Here is a 19,946-nt window from a genome sequence, read left to right on the forward strand (position 1 = left end):
TGTTTTTTTGTACAATTGTTTATACAAACTCAACAAAGGTAAAACCGCGTCAGGGAAGGTCTAGGAAAACAACACCTTACGACAATGGCACTTATGAATGCATAACTGGACAACTGGGAAATAGCCGTTAGAAACCTTAAACGAGAACTCAACTCACACTTCAAAGGAGAGAAAACAGGAAAAGAAAGGCTATGTTGGGCCATTTATTCTACTTCTTGACTCACCATATTAAATTAGATCTATGTAGAGAACAAGAGCTCATGCTGGAGCAAAACCCTCCTGAGTGCAAAGGCTGAAGTTGGAATTTCAAAATTTGAGAAAAAGGTGAATTCTATACAGAAGAAACTTGGCAAAGTGTCTTACGTCGACTATAATTTACATCTATGCACAACATGCTTATGTAACTTCTTGACATACAAAGCAGCCTCTCAGCTTCCAGATAAACATGCTTTTAAATGGAAGGTCTCAGCCTGCTTCGCCAGATCTGGGCACATGTGCAGATGGATTATTTGTGTTGATGAAGTACAGGTTAAGTTCTCTCCTACCTTAAGGAAATCAGGAAAGTTGGCAATCATAAAACAAAAACACTGGTATGCATTCAGACCTTGCATAAATAACTTTTAAACAATTTGTACAAAAATAGTTCTGCGTAATGTAAGAGTTAACAAAACCAAACAAATATGTCAAGATGGCAGATGTGGTGTGTGGTCCACTTTATATTGACACCCAAAACCCTGGAGTTGCAAGGAATAGGTGTCCAAAATAAAACACCACCACAAAACAAAACAAAAAAACACCTCTCCTAAGCTCATGCTTTGATAAGAGAAGTTATCCAAAGTCTATCCTCCTCTTCAACAGGAATGTCTTCTTGGTAAAGGCCGCCTTAGAAATGGTCCAGGAAGCAGTGCAGTTACGATTCAGACCAAGGGAAAGCGTCCGGCTCATCATCCCCGGGTGGGGGAACGGCTTATCCCTTAGCAAGACTTGCAAAATGGAATCGTTCTGTTGTCTGTTGTCCCAGGTTCCAAATGGAAAATAAAAGCCCTAGTTTTTGTAAAGTCTTTTATCCTCCCCTGCCACGTCCCTTCCCCCTTCCCCTCCCTGTATTTACACACCAGTCCTTGGACTAACTCAGTTTTTGCAGGAGTTTTTCTTCCACTTGCCCAAACTGGACACTCACAGACATTTCAGCTATGAACTGCTCACAGCCTTCCTTGGTAACTTGCTTGCAGTACCTCAGGTCAATATGACAGATATTTCCACAGCGTTTGAAGAAGGACAGGCACTGGTCAGTAACCTTATTACAGTCTACAGGAAAGAGGAAACAATGTGAGGTGGAGGGAGCGTGGAGCCCAAAAGTCCCCCCAAAGCCCAGGAGCTCAGTAATTGAGAAACGGGACTGAACTCGAGCATATTGCAGCCCCTGGTGCCCTAAGGAAAATGACTTCCTTGAAAGCTCTCTTCAAAGGGGGCCTGGTTTCATCTACCAATTAGAAAGAAAGGTTAATATATACTTGAAAAGCATTCAGACTGTTCCAAGCGAAACCACTTAGAATCTTCTACCTTTGTATGTATATGGTCTCATGTAAACAGGTCTCCTGTGTGCTGTGTAAAGATAGGATCACAGATATGTTCACTAGCTTGCTTTTCCCATGTCACAGTGCTGAGGACCTCTCTGCACATTATATTGTGTGCACTTATCTGCTTATATTCTTCAGATACATTCCAGGGGAGAAATGCTAGGTGGGAAAGAGAATATCTGGTCATATTGGGATCCTTTTTGCTTGTGGGCAGCAGTGCATCAGAGTGAGGCACGGCAAGCCTGCCAGCCCTTTTACTGAAAGGTCACCGGAAACCAACGTGCTAGAAGGGGCTGGGGAGAGTCTCTACAGAGAGCAAAACCAGAAGTCAGAATCCTTTGTCATGCACCCTACAACCGTGTATTTCTATTTGTATTTTGATTCCGTCATACTCTTTTTTAGAACTGAATCCACAGTCAACTGGCTTCAATGCCAGTTAGCATCTCACTGAGGCTCAGTGTCCCCACTCTGGGCAGGATGAATGGTTCATCTCAATGGTATTAACCTCGAGACCTTTGCTTGTCATCAGTCGTATCCACATGTTCATTTTTCTACTAAATTGAGTAGGAATAAAAACAGTAAGGGCAAACTGCCGTAATGCATACGAGGCTGGTGCTCTCTCTGTCTTATCAAAGTCCTTGCAGGTTAGGAGGTGGCATAAGGAAGTAAAATCATAGCACCACATGAGTCACCAAAGAACTGACCGCCTTTATACAAGTAGCCCCTTTCAGACAATCTCAGGTCAGCACAAAATCTTTGCACACACACACTTTCTTGGATGCACATTTCAGACAAGGTAAACAACCCGATTTCATAAAGGCAGGTGGAGGGGTTGAGATGGGGGAGGGGGAGAAGCTGGAGACTCAGGACCTGCGTGACCTACAGCGGGTCCCTAAGGGATCCAGAAACGGCTGCCAGCGGAGGGGAGCGCCCGTGCGGTATGGAGGCCCATTCAGAGTGTGCGGCTACACTGAGCACTGCCACTGCTGAGAACACCCTAAAGATGAGCACAGTTATGTCATGTCACAGCGCTCCCGCTGTGGACAAAGTATGTAACCATCACCTATGTGGTTTTCTTGCCAAAAGTGTCTAACCAGAATCTAAACAAGCCTCTGGAACTAACCGGCAATTTAAGGAAATACAGGAGATTTGAGTACAAGCTAAAGGATACCATGAAGACAGCAAACTCAAATGTGGGACGTTCTGTAAGAAAACCATGCTAGGTCAGTTCAAAGGTCAATGCTGGGGGCCGGGAGAAGACTACACGGACGGTTCTAGAATAAGAGATTACATTTGGTTGTCTTAACTCTTTAATCTTTTCCTTTGGTGTGACACTGCTATTATTGTAGTTATGTGGGGAAAATGTCACACTTAGTGCATGCTGAAGTATCTAGGTGTTTATGGGTAAAGTGTCACAATGTTTGCAATGTTCAAATCACTAAACAAAAAAAGGGTCTATATCAAACAATGTGACCTATAAAGATGAACTCCTACAAAATATAGTCTAGACAGATCAATGCATTAAATTTTATAAAGTGATACTTAGGAAAAGAAGTAGAATTATCTCTGCTTGCAGATGACATGATTTTATATGTGAAAACTGTAAAATTACACACTACTAGTTCTAAACGAATTTAGCAAAGTTGCAGGATACAAAATAAACACAAAAAGTGGTTGCATTTCAATAGACTAACAGATGAACACTCTGAAAGAAAACTGTAACAATTCCATTTACAATAGCATCAAAAATAATACTTAGGATTAAATTTAACAAAGAAAGTGAAAGACTTATACACTGAAAATTTAAAAACACTGCTGAAAGAAATTAAAGAAAATGTAAATAAATGGTAAGACATCCCATATTGATGGATTGGAAGACTTAATTTTGTTAAAGTGTCAATACTACCCATAGCAATCTGTAGATTCAATGAAATTGCTATAAAATACCAACAGTATTTTTGCAGAAATAGAAAAATCCATCATAAAATTTATGTAGAATTTTAAGGGGCCCTGAATTGCCAAAACAATCTTGAAAAAGCAAAAAAAAAAAAAAAAAAATTGGAGGACTTCCTGATTTCACAACTTTACTACAAAGCTGCAGTATGTTTACAAATATACAGACCAATGGAATAGCAAAATAAACCCTCAAACGGTCAAATAATTTTTGACAGGGGCCAAAAAATTTAATGGGGGAAAAGACAGACTTTTCAACAAATGGTGCTGGGAAAACTGGATATTCACATGCAAAAGAACAAAGTTGAACCCCGACCTCACACCATATACAAAAATTGAAATAATCCAAAGACTTTTAGTATCGGAGCTAAAACTAGAAACTCTTTAGAAGAAAATGGGAAAATCTTCATGACCTTGAATTTGCCAATCATTTCTTAAACATGACACCCAAAGCACAGGCAAGCAACGAAAAACAGATTGAACTTCATCAAAATTAAAAAACCTGTGCAAAGGACACTACCAAGAGAGTGAAAAGACAACACAGAATGGGAGGAATTTGCAAATTCATGTATCTGACAAAGGATTAATATCAAGAATACATATACAAGTTTTACAACTCAACAACAAAAAACCTGATTAAAAAATGAGCAACAGATGTGAATAGACATTTCTTCAAAGATGATATACAAATGGCAAATAAGTAAATTAAAAGATACGCAACACCACTAATTATGAGGGAAATGCAAGTTAAAACTACACTGAGATCTTTCGTACCCATTAAAACGGCTATTTTTTAAAAAATAAGTAATAATAAAGATACAGAGAAAGTAAAGATGGAGAAATTGGAATCCTTGTGCACTAACAGTGGAATGTAAAATGGCTGCAGCTGCTGTGGAAAACAATAATCCTTAAAAATATTAAACACAGAACATATGATCCAGCTAGTCCATTTCTGGGTGTACAGGCAGACCTCAGATATTGTGGGTATGGTCCTGAAGCACCGCAATAAAGCGAGTTACACAAATGTTTTGGTTTCTACTGCATATATAAAAGTTATGTTTACATTATGCTGTAGTCTACTAAGTGTGCAATAGCATTATGTCTAAAACAATGAACATAATTTAAAATTATTGCTAAAAATGCTAACTGTTATCTGAACCTTCAGCGATTCGTAATCTTTTTGCTGGTGGAGAGTTACCTTCAATTTGTAAAAATAAAATAAAATAAAAAATGCAATATCTGTGAAACACCATAAAACAAAATATGCCTGTATGTATACCCAAAAGAACTGAAAGTGGGGACTCAAACAGGTATTTGTATACCCATGCTCATAGCGGAATTATTCCCAACAGCCAAAAGATGGAAGCAAACCAAGTGTCGATTGATGTAAGACTGGATAAACAAAATGTGATCTATACATAGAATACCATTCAGCTTTAAAAAGGAAGGACATTCTGACACAGGCTACACCATGGTTGAACCTTGAGAACACCTTGCTAAGTAAAATAAGCCAGTCACAAAAACAAAAAAACAACTACTGTGTGATTCCACTAATATGAGGTACGTAGGGATCAGATTCACAGAAACAAAGTAGAATAGTGGGTGCCAGAGACAGGGAGAAGGGGGAACGGGGAGTTACTATATAGTGGGTGCAGCATTTCTGATGGGGTGAAGAAAAAGTTTCTCAAGATGGATGGTGGTACCTGCTGTGAGTGTACTTAATATGCTAATTAACTGTACACTTAAAAATGGTTAAAATGGTAAATTTTATGTGTATTTTACCACAATAATTTTTTTTTAATTTTGAAAGCTAGAGAAGAGGTAACAATCCAGTAGACTTGAGCAAGCTTAACCTTAAACTGGCTGAAGGGAAAGAAGAGAAACAGATTTATTCTACAAAACACCTCAAAGATTCAGGTTTTGCAGCAACAGGTACATTGGAAGTGGGGCTGAAGAAAACCGTCTGTGCAGGGGTTAGACACAGAAGGACTGGGTGAAAATCTGTGTATAAGGAGCAACAGATGCGGAGACTCCCTTTCCCAGCAGCAGAGTGGAGTTTCAGTCTCTGAAGGGTAAGAGAAAGTCTCTGGACTGGACGTAACCAGGAACCGTGGAAGGTAGGGGCACCCACTCAAAATCAGGAGGCTATGGGGAAACGTACCTGCTGACTAGATCCCCTGCCAAGCCCCAGACACTGGCAACCCAGCCTGTACCCTCCAGGTGGGGGGGACCTCAGTCCTGACAAGCCTGAGCAGCTGAAGAGGAAAGAATGAAAGACCTCACGTATGAGTTTCCCCACAGAAATGATGCATGCTGACCACTGAACAACTGTCCATCGCAGACCAGCTCCACCTCCAATTACGGTAGAGTGGACAACCATGCATCGACACTAAATCTAGGAGGGCCACTGACTGTACCTGAAGGAAACCATCTGTGCAGGAAGAAAATGAAACTATCAATATCCTCAGGATGGACAATACCTGGATTCAAAAAAACAGGCCACTCTACGAAAGTTCAGAGGACAAAACAGAGCAGTAAAATTAAAAATGTAGGTTGAACCATGAAACTGCCAACATTTGACTGTTTTGACCTATATAAACAGCAGCTTCCTATGGTTCAACCTAACGACAGAAGACATGAAAACCTCACGCTATGAACTGTGTGATAAAATGAAGGAAAACTCCCAGAAAATAGAGTAAAAAGACACAAAGGTAGAAGATGGGAGGGGAAAAAAGATATCATAGGACTAGTAAAGAAAGAGAAAACTGAAGGGAAGGAAATTAAATAATTCAAGGAAATTTCCCAGAACTGAAGGACTGAAAGGGTTCATGAGTATTCAGTGTGGTAGATTAAAAGACTGAAAACAAAGCTCCTCATCGAGAACTGCAGAAAACAAGAAACATAAAGGGTCCTTCCTACAAACTTCCAAAAGAGATTCACTGAAGGATGAACAATCAAATGGTTTTGGACTTCGACTCTGGGCAAATATGGGATATCAAGGAAAAGGGGTCCCCTGCACCAGACAGACCAAGGGAAGCCCTGGGATGGCAGCTGTGCAGCAGGCAGAAGCAGCTGTTCAAAGGGGGCAGGAGTCCAGAAGGGAAAAAGGGGAGGAAAAGAAGCCCAGGAGAATGGTCTCCTATAAAACTGTCAGGGCCCCGGTGAGTGGGGCAAGACTAGTACTCATGTCTGTTGTAGAGTCTGCTTAGAAACACAGCAAACAAAAATGAGCCAATTATTAACTTCAGGGGAAAAAACAGCAAGAAAGGAAAACATACTCTTAATACACAATTGGCCCAACAGTGGACAATACTTAGGTGACTATAAATAATAGTGACTTAACCACAAATTGGAAAGCTGGAGGGAGTAAGGGACATTAAGAGTAGTAATCCGTGTGTTATACAAAACACTGAATGTCTGAATGGAAAAAAAAAAAAAATCAAGAAGTAGCAATGCAGGTTTGCTATTTGGAAATATAGAGGTAAATACAGAAAGCACTTGAGTTGATGGTAGTTCCCTCCGGATGAGGTCAGGGTGGGGAGGGAAAGGCAAAGGGCTGGCTGCCTTGAGCGTCCAATCAATATTTCTAAGGAAATTCAGCCCGAATAACATAAGCTAGACAACTGTAACTTCACTTTGTCACCAGGCCAGACCCTCCAACCAAGTTCAAGGACCCTGAAACGTGTCACATGCCGTCCATATTGTGGCGCAGATTTATTTTATCATTAACTCACCTAATACTGATGGGAAGGGAACACAGCTGAAAAACAAATGAATCTGGAAGACACTAGATAAAGAGATTTGCCTTCACAACTCAACAAGAATGCAGAGATCTGTAAGTCCTGAGATGAAAAGGTGACCTGAATGGACTGCGGTGGAAAACAAAATGCAAAAGAGGATTTACACAGCCACGCACCACGGGCCACGCTGCAGGGAGGGGGTTCGTCCTGGGATCTCTGCTCCGCATACACAGGCACTCAAGTGGAGTAAATAAAAAGCGCTCACTGGCTACCAAGCGCTTAGAACACGACGTCGCGCAGGCAGCTAGCTCCAGCATCAATCCAAGACCACGAGCCGAAACGGGATCCTGGGAAACCTCACTGCAATATGGCTCTCTGTCCTCTGCCTCCAGGGGGAGGGACAACCCTGCCACCAAAACTCTGAGAAATGTTTTCCTAGGCACGTAGGGACAGCATTATCTCGTGCCGTCCAAACTCCCCCGCTCCCGCTCGAAAGTGGCACTGTCAACAGGCAGGTGTTTGTCAGGCATGAACGTAGGATGCAAAGAGGCAAACAACTAAACAGCACGTGAGTCCTGATGAAGCAAAACACAAGACTGGATTGTGTCAAATGTAATTTAAACGAGATACTTAAATTATTGCTTGGTAAACTTCTGCAAGTTTCATTTCTTCTTTTTTTGTTTTTGATCTCATCTAAATCTTACAGACCCAATCCAGCCATCCCTATGCTTTCAGACCAATACTTGGTTAGCTGGGCTGAGAACGGACAGTGTTGCCTCTGTCCCCCTCACTGTCCCTCACGTCCCAGGTCCTTAAGAACCGACTCCTGCCCCACTAACAAGCAGATTCCACAGCATGTGCGACAGATATAGAAGCCTAAGGGCACCAGCTGTGGGGTTTTCTGCTTCCCAGACACCGGCCCTTTGACAGCAGGGTCGGGAGTCATACAGGAACCAAGCCGCTCACTCCACCTGCTGAACCTGCTCGGCCTGGCCTGGCCTCACTGCCCACCGCTCTGCCATGCCCTGCTGCCAGGTGCCAGCCCGCCCGCAGCACTGACAGAAGCTTCCGTGGCAATGTGTTTCGGGTCAGAAACCACAGCTACATGCGCGCTCACTGCTACCAGCACTACTTTCTTGGTAGCAATTATTACAAATCCGGCAAAAACTTCTTTGTTTAATATGTTTCCCCTCTACGTTACGCTGTGTGTCTGATTCGATCACTGGTACGTCCTAGCACCTGACCTTGCGCCACTGTGACAGCAGGCGCACAAATGTGGAATTCCCTGCCCATCCCAGGGGGTGCCCCCGACTGACCTGACAGGTTGATTTCAGTTAAGGAGTCTCGGGTGGTGGTGCCCACAGCAGTGAGCAGGTTGATGGACTGGTCAGTAACATGGTTACAGTAACTAAGGTGGAGCTTAGAGAGCAGGGGCATATGGCGAATGATGAGCCTCAGGGAGGCGTCCGTGATGTCCAGGCCGGCGAGACGCAGCTCCACGATGTTCCGGAGCTTGCTCCGATTGTCCATCTGACCTGGGGGGCAGGGAGCAGGCAACACATCAGCCTGACAAGACTTGAAAGGCCTACCAGCCAAGTGTTAACACTTGGGTTTCATTTTGCCGTTTCCCAAAAAAAATCAGAAGTCGTTCCAACAATTAAAAGTCAGAAGATTCCACATTGAATTTTACACTTCTAGATTCTTGAAAAATCAGGCGACCTGGAAACACAGAGCCCACATTTCCACCCAGCAGTCCTGGGCCAATAGCACCGCATCAGCACAGCAGCTCTGGGTCCCGCTTTCCTCACATGAGCTGCTGGCAGGGAGCAATAACCCCCAAGACCCTCTGTGAGACCCTGTCCAACCACACTGACCCCGACGCCCTCAGGGACCGGAAGCCGAGGCAGTCAGATGTATGGGAGGCCCGAGGAGGTGTGCACGAGCCACCCCAGCACCTGGGGCTGAGAACGTGGCAGCTGGGACTCATGTCTGCGTCCTCTAGAGAAGCGCTGAGGCCAGAGGAGGCTTGAGGACGCGCACGCCTGCCAGGGAGGGTCTGTGGTGAAATCCAGCTCAGTTATACCCTCCATGTGACCCCCTTGGCCACTCACCTGGCCTGTTATCCGTGGGTGGGGACAGGAGATCCCGCATCTGGGCATCCTTTAGCCCTTCTACCCACTGGACATCGAGGGTCCGGAGCAACGGACAACTGGAGCTACAGAGGGCTGAGACCGCGATCCACGAACAGCCCGACAGCACCAAGTCTCGGAGCCCTAGAGGGCAGAGAAGGGGGTGGCAGGTCAGGTGACACACCCCAGACCCCACTCCTGCACATGTGGGGTCCCTAGCCCAGTGCTCACCAGGCAACCGGTTGATGAGCCAGCTCAGCTGTTTCTTGGAGATATTGGTCCAGCTGAGGTCCAGCGAGACGGGCTGGCGCCGGATGATGCCGCTCAGCATGAGGGGCGTGATGGACTTGCAGTGGTTCAGGTCGATGCGGGTCCACAACCGCTTATCACAGCACCTGGAGGCCAGGCCAGCACAGGGGGCACCGTCAGGATGGAGGCTCACGAGGGGAGCCCCTGCATGGCTGTGCTAACTCCCCGCCTACCGAGCTCGGGAGGTGGCTCCTTACTCCACTCTCTGGCACCTTCTCTGTTTAGCTCCCGTCTGCCCACACCTGGGCAACACTGCCACAGGGAGCCCATGGGAGGCAGTGGCACCTGCTCTCCATCAAGCCCTTCCTGGGGGCTTTACTATGCCCTCTCCACACCATTGCTCAGAACAGCCTGGCAGGCATCAGACCCATTCACAGATCAAGGTAAATGACTCGGCCACAAAGCTAGGAAGTATCAAAGCTGCCACTAAGGTCACTAACTGGCTCCCTTGCTGTGAACCTGGGCTGACACTTTAAGGACACGACTTCAGCTGGTCTTCAGTTCATCTCCCAAGAAGCAAAATCAGGGACGCAAATAGGGTTCACCTCTTCTGACAAGACCAGACTGACCGGAATGACGTAACTGCCTGGAACTCTTTGAGGAGGATAATTAAGGTCGACTGGCCTTAGAAGGAGAGAGTGTGACGAGTGACTCAGGTGGGACACATGTCACACTTGTACCATCCCTAGTGTAGCCTAAGCGTCAGCCGAGAAGCTGACAGGGCCCGCGGCCGCTCACCAGCGGTTCCAGGTCCTGCAGACCCGCATGCACACACACAGGTCTCGGTGGCTGAGGTAGCTGAAGACGGCCATCCACACCTCCCTGTGCATGACATGGGCCGCCCCATCATCCAGGGGCAGCGAGTCGGGCGGGGGGCTGATGGGCGGCGGCCGGATCACGTGCCGCTCCATCTGGATGCACTTGGGTGGGGACACAGAGGGAGGGGGCCGGGAGATGACACGGGGCGGGCTGCGCAGGCCGGGCCCCAGCTGGTGCCGCAGCTCCCGAGAGGGGCCGTTGAGCCCCTTGCTGAAGCGGTGGGGGCGTTCGCAGACGCCCAGGGGCCGCTTGGGCTCCTCGTTCTCACTCTCAGGCTCCGACTTGATGGGCTGGTGGTTTTCGTTGGCCAGGCTGCTCTCGGTTTTCTGGATCTCCTGGTTGAGCTCCTTGCTCAGCTCCTTGCTCAGCTCCTTGTTGGGGAGTCGCCGTTTCCGGCGCATCTTCACCTTCTTCTTCTTCTCCTCGGGGCCCTCGGCCCCCTCGGTGCTGGGCCCGGCTGTGGGGGAGCTAGAGCGGGAGTGGTCGCTCTCCCTGGTCTTGGGGGGCGCCTCGGGCAGATCATCCTCCGGCTCCTGCTTGAAGCGCGGAAGCGGCTTGTTGGCTAGAGCCATCCGGTCCTCGGCGTTCTTCCAGGACCGTCGCTGAGGGAGGCGGAGCGAGGTCAGGTAAGCCCCGGCTTAGGGCTGTGCCCACCCAGCCCCCCCTAACCCTTCTCCCGGGACCCACTGCACCAGGCCTAGGGTGAAGGGAGGGGCAGATGGTACCTTTTTCCTGAAAAGCTTATCTTCTTTGCCAGGTTTTAGCTGCCACAGGAAAGAAAGGATGCAGAGCTTGCTCCCCGGGCTCGTGGGATGTGGTTCCCTCCACACCCAACCTCACCACCAGCCCAGTCTCTAGAGCAGGGGCTAGAGGGGCGCCTTCCCCACAAATCCCATCTCCTCCACTCTGTGACAGACTGTTGGGCCCTGCCCGCTGGTTTTAAGAATCTGGAAGTGGAGGAGTGCGGTCGAATTGTTCCCACCCAATTGACCTCCCACCCTTGACCAGACCCAGATATGCAGTGGCCTGTTCAGGTTGGGACTTGGCCCTGGGAGCCAGTCCTGGGGGCAGTCTGCAGATTCCCAGGCGAGCCTTAATGGCTAAAGCTGGGAGACGACGACCAGGCGCCACCTCGTGGCTGATGCTGAAAGGGCCGGTGGGCGGAGCTGGGCCACCGGGATCCTCCGAGGTTCCCCGAGCTGCAGGGCTTCCCCGCGCAGCTTCAGCTTCCCAGGCCTCACGCCAGAACCACGAGCCAGAGACCTGGGCTGAGGCCTGGGAAGCGCCGGGGCACGGGCACCTGGGAGCGGCTGCGGCATTGGGCTGGAGGACCAGTGGGGCGGGGGTGCGGAAGGCCCAGGCTCCCAAGTCCCCAAGGCCTCGGGAGGGCGGGGCGACGTGGGAGCACCTGCTGCTGGAAGTAAGTGAGGCTGGATCTCCACCAAGGGCTGAGGCTGCTGCCTAGAGGGGGCCTCGGCGAGAGGTGAGAGGAGGAACCGGGGGACGTTTGAAGCGTCGAGGCCTAAAGGGGTGTGAAGAGGAGTGACTCGCTGGCTTCCCCTCCTCTGGGGCCGGGCTCTCAGGGCTTAGGTGACGCTCAGAGCAGCCAGAGGCCAGGGTCCCGAGTTCTCCCCACGGCCCCTCCCCGCCCCCTCAGCCCTGCACCCCGGACCAGACGGCCCGGCCAGGCCACCCCGCGCCTCGCCCCTCCCAGTCCGTACTCGCTTGCGTCCACTTGGCTCTTGGGGCTTCTCGTATTTCCGCTTCCTCCTCAGGTGCACATCGTCCGACTTTCGGCGCAGGATACCGTCAGAGGGCACCTTCTTGGGGTGCTCGTCCGACCTGCGCCGGGGAGCCTCCTCACACTCACTCCGCCGCTTGGCAGGCTCCTGCCCTTCCTTGTTGTCCCGGTTCATCTTCTGCTCCTTGAGCAGGGAGCCGGGTAGGTTGGAGGCGTACTTAAAGCCAGGGCCACGCTTTTGCTTGTAGGCCAAAAAGAGAGAAGGAACAAACGAACTGTATATCTTTGGACGAGCTGCACCCTCCCCGAGCCCGCGTGCACCCTACCGGCATCAGGCAAATGATGCGGGCAGGCTGCGTCTGGGAAAGCCAAGGTCTGTCCCTCCGGGGCTGGCCCCTGGACTGGGACACCGACACTCACTTTCCCGGTCTTGCCAGCGTGGTTACACTTGGGACACTCCCAGCAGTTGGGAAGCTCATCATTGACCACGCCCTCTGACTCCTTAATCTGCAAGCGACAAGGCCAGTCAGCAAACAGGGAGGGGAGGGGGCAGGAACATCAACACCCCACTCCCAAATGCCACTGCCATCCCACCTTTGGCCAAAAGGAGACAAGAGTGTTAACCAGGTGGCTCAGGATTCAGGCTCAAACCTGGATTCTGCCTCTCACTAGCTCAGTGACCCTGCGCCAGTCACTCCACCCCTTGGGCCAGTGCCCTCATCCTGGATCTGGAGAATCCCTATCTCACCGGGGCCCTGTGAGAACGCGATGAGATAACCAGTAGAGCAATTAGCTCGGGGCCTGGGGTCCAGAAGGACCCAACAAATTGTTCAGTCATTTCGCACCCTGTACTGGGTGCTGTTCTGGCCCCAGTGGCGCTTCTGATCTGGGAGAGAGAGAAGCAAGCAGGTGAGGAAGACATGAAGGTGTGACTTCCAAAGCTGGGGGACATCAGAGCCCCCTTCAGGGTGGGCGGGGTGTGTGTGTGTGGGTGTCAAAACAAACCCCCACTGCCACCACAGAGGGAAAGGGACCACTTCACAGCTGAGGTACCATTGGGGCAGGCCCAACCTGATCTCTACAACACAGACACACACGGGCTGACACCTGGGCTGACAGGAAGGTACAGGTATGATGACATTCTCTTGGGACAGAAGCTAGTGCCAACCCAGAGCGGTCTCTTCCTTTCAAAGGAAGAACCTGCTCCCCAAGACAGGCAGGTCCAGCATGGCGGTCCCCAGGAAAAGGCCGGCCGGCCCTGAACACACCAAGGGCAGGTTCCTGGCGCACAGGAACAGGAGCACAACCCTTCGTTGTTACCGGACCAGCCCTCACCTGGCCAGCCCTGTTCTCTCAGAAGCCCCGAGCCTGGGTTCTCTAAGCAGCCTAACCACCCAGTCTGTCCTGCTGGCCCAGGTGCCAGCCTCTGGGAACTCTCAGTGGCTCTGAGGTATGGAGGTGGGGTGGGAGGTGGCCATTCCCTCAAAGACACGAGCGAAAGGTCTAAACTATCCAGACCCTTCTCACCCTCAGCTCATCACATGACACACAGAATTCCCCAGACTTGGGGGGTCTTCCAGGGAAAGATTCCAAGCACCTCCCCTGCCCCGGGCCCAGCGGCGGCCCTCCCAGAGGTGCTGGGTGGAGGTGTGGAGCAGCATAGGCAGATCCCCGGGGACCGCTCACCTTAAGGCATCCGGGGTGGATGATTTCATTGCAGATGGAGCACTCCATGAGCATGAGGTTAAACTTGCCTTCTTCCTCTTCCACTGTGTCCTCTTTCCCCGCCTCGCCGCACACTAGGCACACAGCGGTGTGGGGCAGCACTGGCTGGAGAGCCGGGGAGAGCAGAAAAGTCAGCAGGGGCCAGACCCCCGTGGGCAATGGGTCAAGTGCCATAAGTGGCTCTCGGGCCTGCCAGGAGACAGCAGAGAACTGGCCTGGCACTGCCATCCATCCATCCACTCACTCACTCGTCAGGCACCTGCTACCTCTGTGCGCCAGGTACTGCTCTAAGTGCTGGGAATGTAGCAATGAATGAGAGAAACACCTCTGTCGTCCTGAGCTTACATCTTAGTGGAGGGGGGACAAAATGGGGAATGACACAGTATATCACATGGTGACAAGGGAAATGGAGAAAAACACAGCAAGGAGGGCCAGGACCAGGGGTAAGGGGTGGGGGTGCGGTAATCTGAAATGTGGAAGTAGAGACAGCCTCACATTTGAGGCTGGGGTATAAGCCGAGCCCAGATCTGTGGGGGCTGAGGCTGCATCTCACCAGCGGGTATCAAAGCATAGCTCATGGACTCAGAGGTCCCCACGACCTATACAGGGAGGCCTGGGAGGTGAAGACTCCGTTCAGAATAATACTAAGACGACACTTGTCCTTCTCACTGTGCTGACATTTGCATGGCTAGCTGGTGGCACTAGTTGGGGCAGGGCTCCCAAGCATGCTGGCAGTCACTGGGCAACTCCTGGCCACATACTCATGAAAAAGATCACCAGTTTCACTGAAGAGCGTCTCTGATGAAGCAGTCAAAATTATTCATTTCATTCAAACTTTGACCTTTGATCCTTTCAATATTCTGCGTGACAAAAGAGGAAGTGTGCACCGAGCACTTCTGTAGCATACCAAAGGACGATGGCTATCTGAAGGAAAAGCACCCACGTGGCCAAGTTGGGGGGATGACCTGGCCACTTTCTCCACAGAACATCATTTTACTTAGAAGAAGCACTGATTTAAAAACACAAAACAAAACATGGGTATTGGCATATTTTCTCAAAGACAAAACAAGTAAGCCTATCACTTCTAGAAAAATAGCTTACAGCATGTGTTGCAAACGATAAAATTCTAATTTTCAAACAAAACTTAGAATTTTAGAAAACACGTTAGCCACCGCCGCCTGGACAGCTTCCCTATACTTAAAGACTTTTCTGACAAGGCGGGTGGTGATAAGAAATGTGGTTTGGTTTTGGTTTACATTGTACAATGCTATGCACCAGGTATTTAGAAAATCTGTATTAACTCTGGTGAGCCAGTAGTTTCCAAATGGCCAATGCATGACGTTACAACATTGTGTTTGAGCAAATGAGCTATTCAATGGGCAACAAAGACTAATGAACTTTAATGTAACAGTATGAAAAATTTGTTGATACAGTTTCAGATTCCACATTACAACTAACCTTTAAGAAATTGCCATCGTTTTCTTTCTGGGGGAGAACCAGAAAAGAATATCCACAATTATATGGAAGGGCTAGTAAAATACTCCTCCCTTTCTAACTACCTGAGTGAGGCCAGATTTCACTCATATATCCTGTTTACCCGAAAATAAGACCTAACTGGACAATCAGCTCTAATGCGTCTTTTGGAGCAAAAATTAACATAAGACCCAGTATTATACAATATGATATTATATATTATACCCAGTCTTACGTTATATAAGACCCAGTCATATGATATGATATGATATGATATGATATGATATATGATAGGATACCTAGTATTATGTATTATATATTACATAAGACCCGGTCTTATTTTACTATAAGACCGGGTCTTATATTAATTTTTTCTCCAAAAGACACATTAGAGCTGATTGTCCAGCTAGGTCTTATTTTCAGGGAACCACGGTAGTTCCTCCAAAACAACATATTGCAACAGAAGAATTATAAAAAGAAATATGAAAAGCCAGGTCTTTTACAATGAACCAGACATAAAAGAGATTTACGAGAATACCTGAGTAAACAATGCCATTCTCCCTAACTTTTGTTTTGGAAGAGGTAGTTATTTCTCATAGGAATGTTAACATGTAGTGAGTATTTTTAAACAAATGGAAAACATTTTCTGTATTTCCCCGTATTAATTTTGAATACAGTAATATTAATAACTCATATAAGCAAAAGGTCTTTGGGGTCTTCATGATTTTTAAGAGGGTACAGGGGTCCTGAAACCACAAAGTTTGAGAACTGGTGTACTAGGCCGTAAAACCCTACGCTTCCTCTCTGCCCCATACACACCTGTCTCCCAGCACCGGATACAGGACCCAGGATCCAGAGGAAACACACAGGCAATTTTTACTCATCTGAGTGAGAGGAGCTTCAAATAAACTGGGATATTACATTCCACCGTATCCCAGTGAAGAAGCCCACAAAATGGATCAAACATTTGAATTCAAAGAAATAGAACACTGAAGGTCAAAGAGTAACTGTTCCTTCAACAAATACTTAACAAACATCTGCTAAAGCCTAAAGCAAGTAGCCGAGAGGGGAACAGTGACAAGAGAGAGGGCTGCTTCCTCAAGGTGTACGGGACGAGGAAGACAGACCGCGCTGACATCCTAGGAAAACAGGGAGAAGTCGTGAGCAAGTGTTAATGAGAAGCAGCAGAGGCTGGCTGCTGGAGGGACTCACAGGCCAGGGGATCTGGGCTCCCGCAGGCGGCAGAAGAGGGGAGCGCAGCTGGACTGGCCCTGGGAGCACTGGTCTCCGCCGGGGTAGGAGGCTGACTGAAGGTGAGGAGAAGTAGAAACAGAAGTGAAGCTGCTGCAGAGATGCACGAGGGGAGACCCGGGTGCTGGACAGTGGGAAGGGATAACGTCTGCGGAGGAAGCCTCGTGGAGACAGGAGGGGCAAAGGGAAGGTGCGTACGGGAGAGAGAGGCAGGCACTGGCACATCAAGAGAGAAGGGCCTGGAAAGGGAAGAGAAGTGAGCCTGCAGAGATGGGTAAAACGTGGCAGGAAGTATCCCAACAAAGTCGAGAGGCTAGAAGAAGAGTAAGAAGGTCCGAGGGTCAGGCCAAGTCAGCAGCTGCTATCAGTTCCAGAAGCCACATCAGGGTGGAGGAAAGACACCAAAGTGAGGTTTCCTTCAACCAGCACTGACTGCCAGGCAGCGGCCTAGCGTCAGAGCTGCAAAGACTAGGTGACAGCAGACAGGTTTCCTGTAACGACCCGGATACTGCGTGCAGGGAGGGGGTGGCAGACAACAGCACTAACGAAGAGAGAGTCCTGGGTCACTGCCAACATGCCAAGTTTTAGGTGACACTGTTCAAAACCAACAGTCCCTACAGATGACCTCACATAAATCCCGACGAGGCAACGAGTCACATGGACCCTTGCTCCAGAAAAATGCACACACACACACACAGGCACACAGATAAAAATCTGTATTTAATTTCAAGGGAGAGCTCAAATTCTCTGAAATCCATTCAAATGACCTGGGTACAGTACAGGTAACAAAAACACAAGCAGTGAAACTTAAAAACTTCTGCACAGCAAAGGAAACAACCAACAAAGTGAAAAGGCAGCCTATGGAGTAGGAGGAAATATTTACAAACCACGTATCTGACAAGGGGCTAATGTCCAGATTATATGAAGAACTCCCACAACAATAAAAATACAAAGGATTCAATTTTAAAAAATGGGCAAAGAACTTCCACAGGCATTTCTCCAAAGAAGCTACACAAGATGGCCAACAAACAGGAAAAAACGCTCACCACCACCCATCATCAGGGAAATGCAAATCAAAGCTAGGAGATGTCACCTCGCACCCATACAGATGGCCGTTATCAAAACTCCAGAAAATAACAAGAAACTGTGGTGAGAAACAAGAAGTGCAGACAAATGGGAACCCTTGTACACTGCTGGTGGGAAAGTAAAATGGAACAGCCTCTCTGGAAAACAGTGTTTAATTTTTAACAATTAAAAATAGAATTATCAAATGACCCAGTAATCCCACTTCTGGCTATATATACAAAAGAATTCAAAACAGGACCTCAAAGAGATGTTGGCACACCCATGTGCACTGCAGCTCTAGTCACAGCAGCCCAGAGTCCGTGGAAGCCCCCAAAATGCCCACCAACAGGTGAATGGGTGAAGAAAACACAGTACAAATATACAAAGGAATACTATTCAGCCTTTAAAAAGAAGGAAATCCTGTCACACACTACAAAGTGGATGAACCTTGAAGACATTATGCTGCGTGAAATAAGCCAGTCACAGAAGGAGAAATCCTGTTTGATTCCACTTACACCAGGTGTTTAAAGTAGTCCCACTGAGAAACAGAAAAGAAACAGAAAGTAGAAAGGTGGCTGCCCAGGGCTGGGGGAGGGGGAGGAGGAAAGAGGCGGAGCCGTTCCATGGACCGTTTCCATTTGGCAAGATGAAAATGTTCTAGAGATCAGTTTTCATGACAATGGGCATATAGGTAATATGACTGTACTGCAATTTAAAAATGGTTAAGATGGTAAATTTTACGTTAAGTATTTTTTTTACTACCCACCCACACCCAAAAACCACAGGCAATGTGTGTGGAGGGAGAAGGGGAAGGTGGCCCTGTGCCTGCAGGGGCACCGAACAGGGAGAAAAGCTCCCACCAGGTTGGCCTGCAAACGAGCCTGTTTTCACATGGGAGCACGGACACCATTCCCCCCACACGGAGGAGCGGGGGGCCTTGAAAGCAGTGCCCCAGGGAAAGCACAGTGTGTGTGTGGGTGCCTGGGCAGACCCCGGGCATGCCAAGCTGTCAGCGTCTGCACCCACTGCCCGTCCTGGGGCAGCACGAGTGGCGGGGAGAGGCGTCAGGGGACTGGCCAGGCTCTCCAGCGCCCAAGTCCTGGGCACCATAAATCAGTCCCCCTGATCCAGGGCAGCCCCTCCAGGAGGGGCACTGACCTCCCACCCAGACCTCTGACTTTGAAGACAGGACAGGAAGGAAGGGCGGGAGGGAGGGCCTAGAACCGTCTTGAACTGGACCATAAATGTTGGCAACAGGGTCACAGACAGGACAGGCTGCCCTGACATCTGCAGTGGCAGACACTTCAAAGCCCCCAGTCATCTAGGGAAGGAAGGAGTTGTAAGATCATCAGACGATGAAGGAAACGGAGCCTGAGCACGTGGCAGGCCCGCCCCGAGTCCGTATGGAATCTGAAAACAGCACTCCTCTTCCCGAGGGAGCATCTCTCAGGAGTTTCTGCTGGTGAAACACTCTCCTTAAGCAGAGGGACTGGAGAGACCAACAAGTAGAGGGGGGCCAGGGTCCTGGAGGAAAAGGGCTGCGGGGGCACCCTCCGCCCACTCACCGCGATGCACTGCCGCATGATACAGCTCTGCTTCATCCGCCCGGGGCCTCCGAACTTCTTCATGTCCTTGCAGAAGTGGCACTCTCCGCACTCGGTCCGCAGGCAGGCCTCGCACTTGCGGCATCGCGTCCGGCGCCGGCGAGCTCCCGCCGTGGTCCGGTTGGCGGCCAACTTCACCGCGGAGGCCGGGCCCAGCTTCCCCTTGGGCCGCCCTACCGCCCGGTTCTGCGGGAGAACACACAGGACTGGTGAAATTCCAGGCTGCAGGGCTGGTCAGACCCCCAGCGGATGGTGTCCCCCCAAGGGGTAACCCCAGGACCTCAGAATGTGACCTTCTTGCCAGAGGCAACCAAAGTAAAGCCAAGTCATTAGGGGGCCCTAATCCAGCATGGCCAGTGTCCTTAGGAAAGGGGGGAATTTGGACACAGGCAGAAGAATCATATGTGAAGACACAGGCAGAAGACGGCCCCGTGACCGGAGTGATGCCGGCAAGCCAAGAAATGCCCAGGACTTCAGGGAAGTCCAGAAGCTGGAAGAAGTAAGCAGCCTCCCCTGGGGCCTCCGAGGGAGCATGGCCCTGTCGGCCTTGACCTCAG

General features: G+C 49.2%; 1 protein-coding gene across 13 annotated transcripts in view; it reads right to left on the reverse strand.

Moving 5' to 3' along the window:
* KDM2B (lysine demethylase 2B) overlaps positions 1-19,946 on the reverse strand; it is a 119,741-nt gene continuing 99,795 nt past the window's right edge. For 9 of the 13 annotated variants that reach the window (XM_074321539.2, XM_074321543.2, XM_074321537.2 and 6 more), the window contains 11 exons: positions 19,351-19,575; positions 13,958-14,101; positions 12,691-12,778; positions 12,252-12,520; positions 11,939-12,052; positions 11,256-11,294; positions 10,450-11,132; positions 9,634-9,797; positions 9,385-9,546; positions 8,590-8,808; positions 1-1,308 (listed from right to left, as the gene is read on the reverse strand). In XM_074321539.2, coding sequence (XP_074177640.2) covers positions 1,127-1,308; positions 8,590-8,808; positions 9,385-9,546; positions 9,634-9,797; positions 10,450-11,132; positions 11,256-11,294; positions 11,939-12,052; positions 12,252-12,520; positions 12,691-12,778; positions 13,958-14,101; positions 19,351-19,575 — 2,289 coding nt within the window. In that variant the 3' untranslated portion in view covers positions 1-1,126. The remainder of the gene's footprint in view (positions 1,309-8,589; positions 8,809-9,384; positions 9,547-9,633; positions 9,798-10,449; positions 11,133-11,255; positions 11,295-11,938; positions 12,053-12,251; positions 12,521-12,690; positions 12,779-13,957; positions 14,102-19,350; positions 19,576-19,946) is intronic. The other 4 variants (XM_074321536.2, XM_074321542.2, XM_074321548.2 and 1 more) reach the window with 1 other exon arrangement.

The sequence above is a fragment of the Rhinolophus sinicus genome, chromosome 9 (genome assembly GCF_057876585.1).
Source record: "Rhinolophus sinicus isolate RSI-liver-muscle chromosome 9, RSI-T2T, whole genome shotgun sequence".
In the NCBI taxonomy this organism is placed as follows: Eukaryota; Metazoa; Chordata; class Mammalia; order Chiroptera; family Rhinolophidae; genus Rhinolophus; species Rhinolophus sinicus.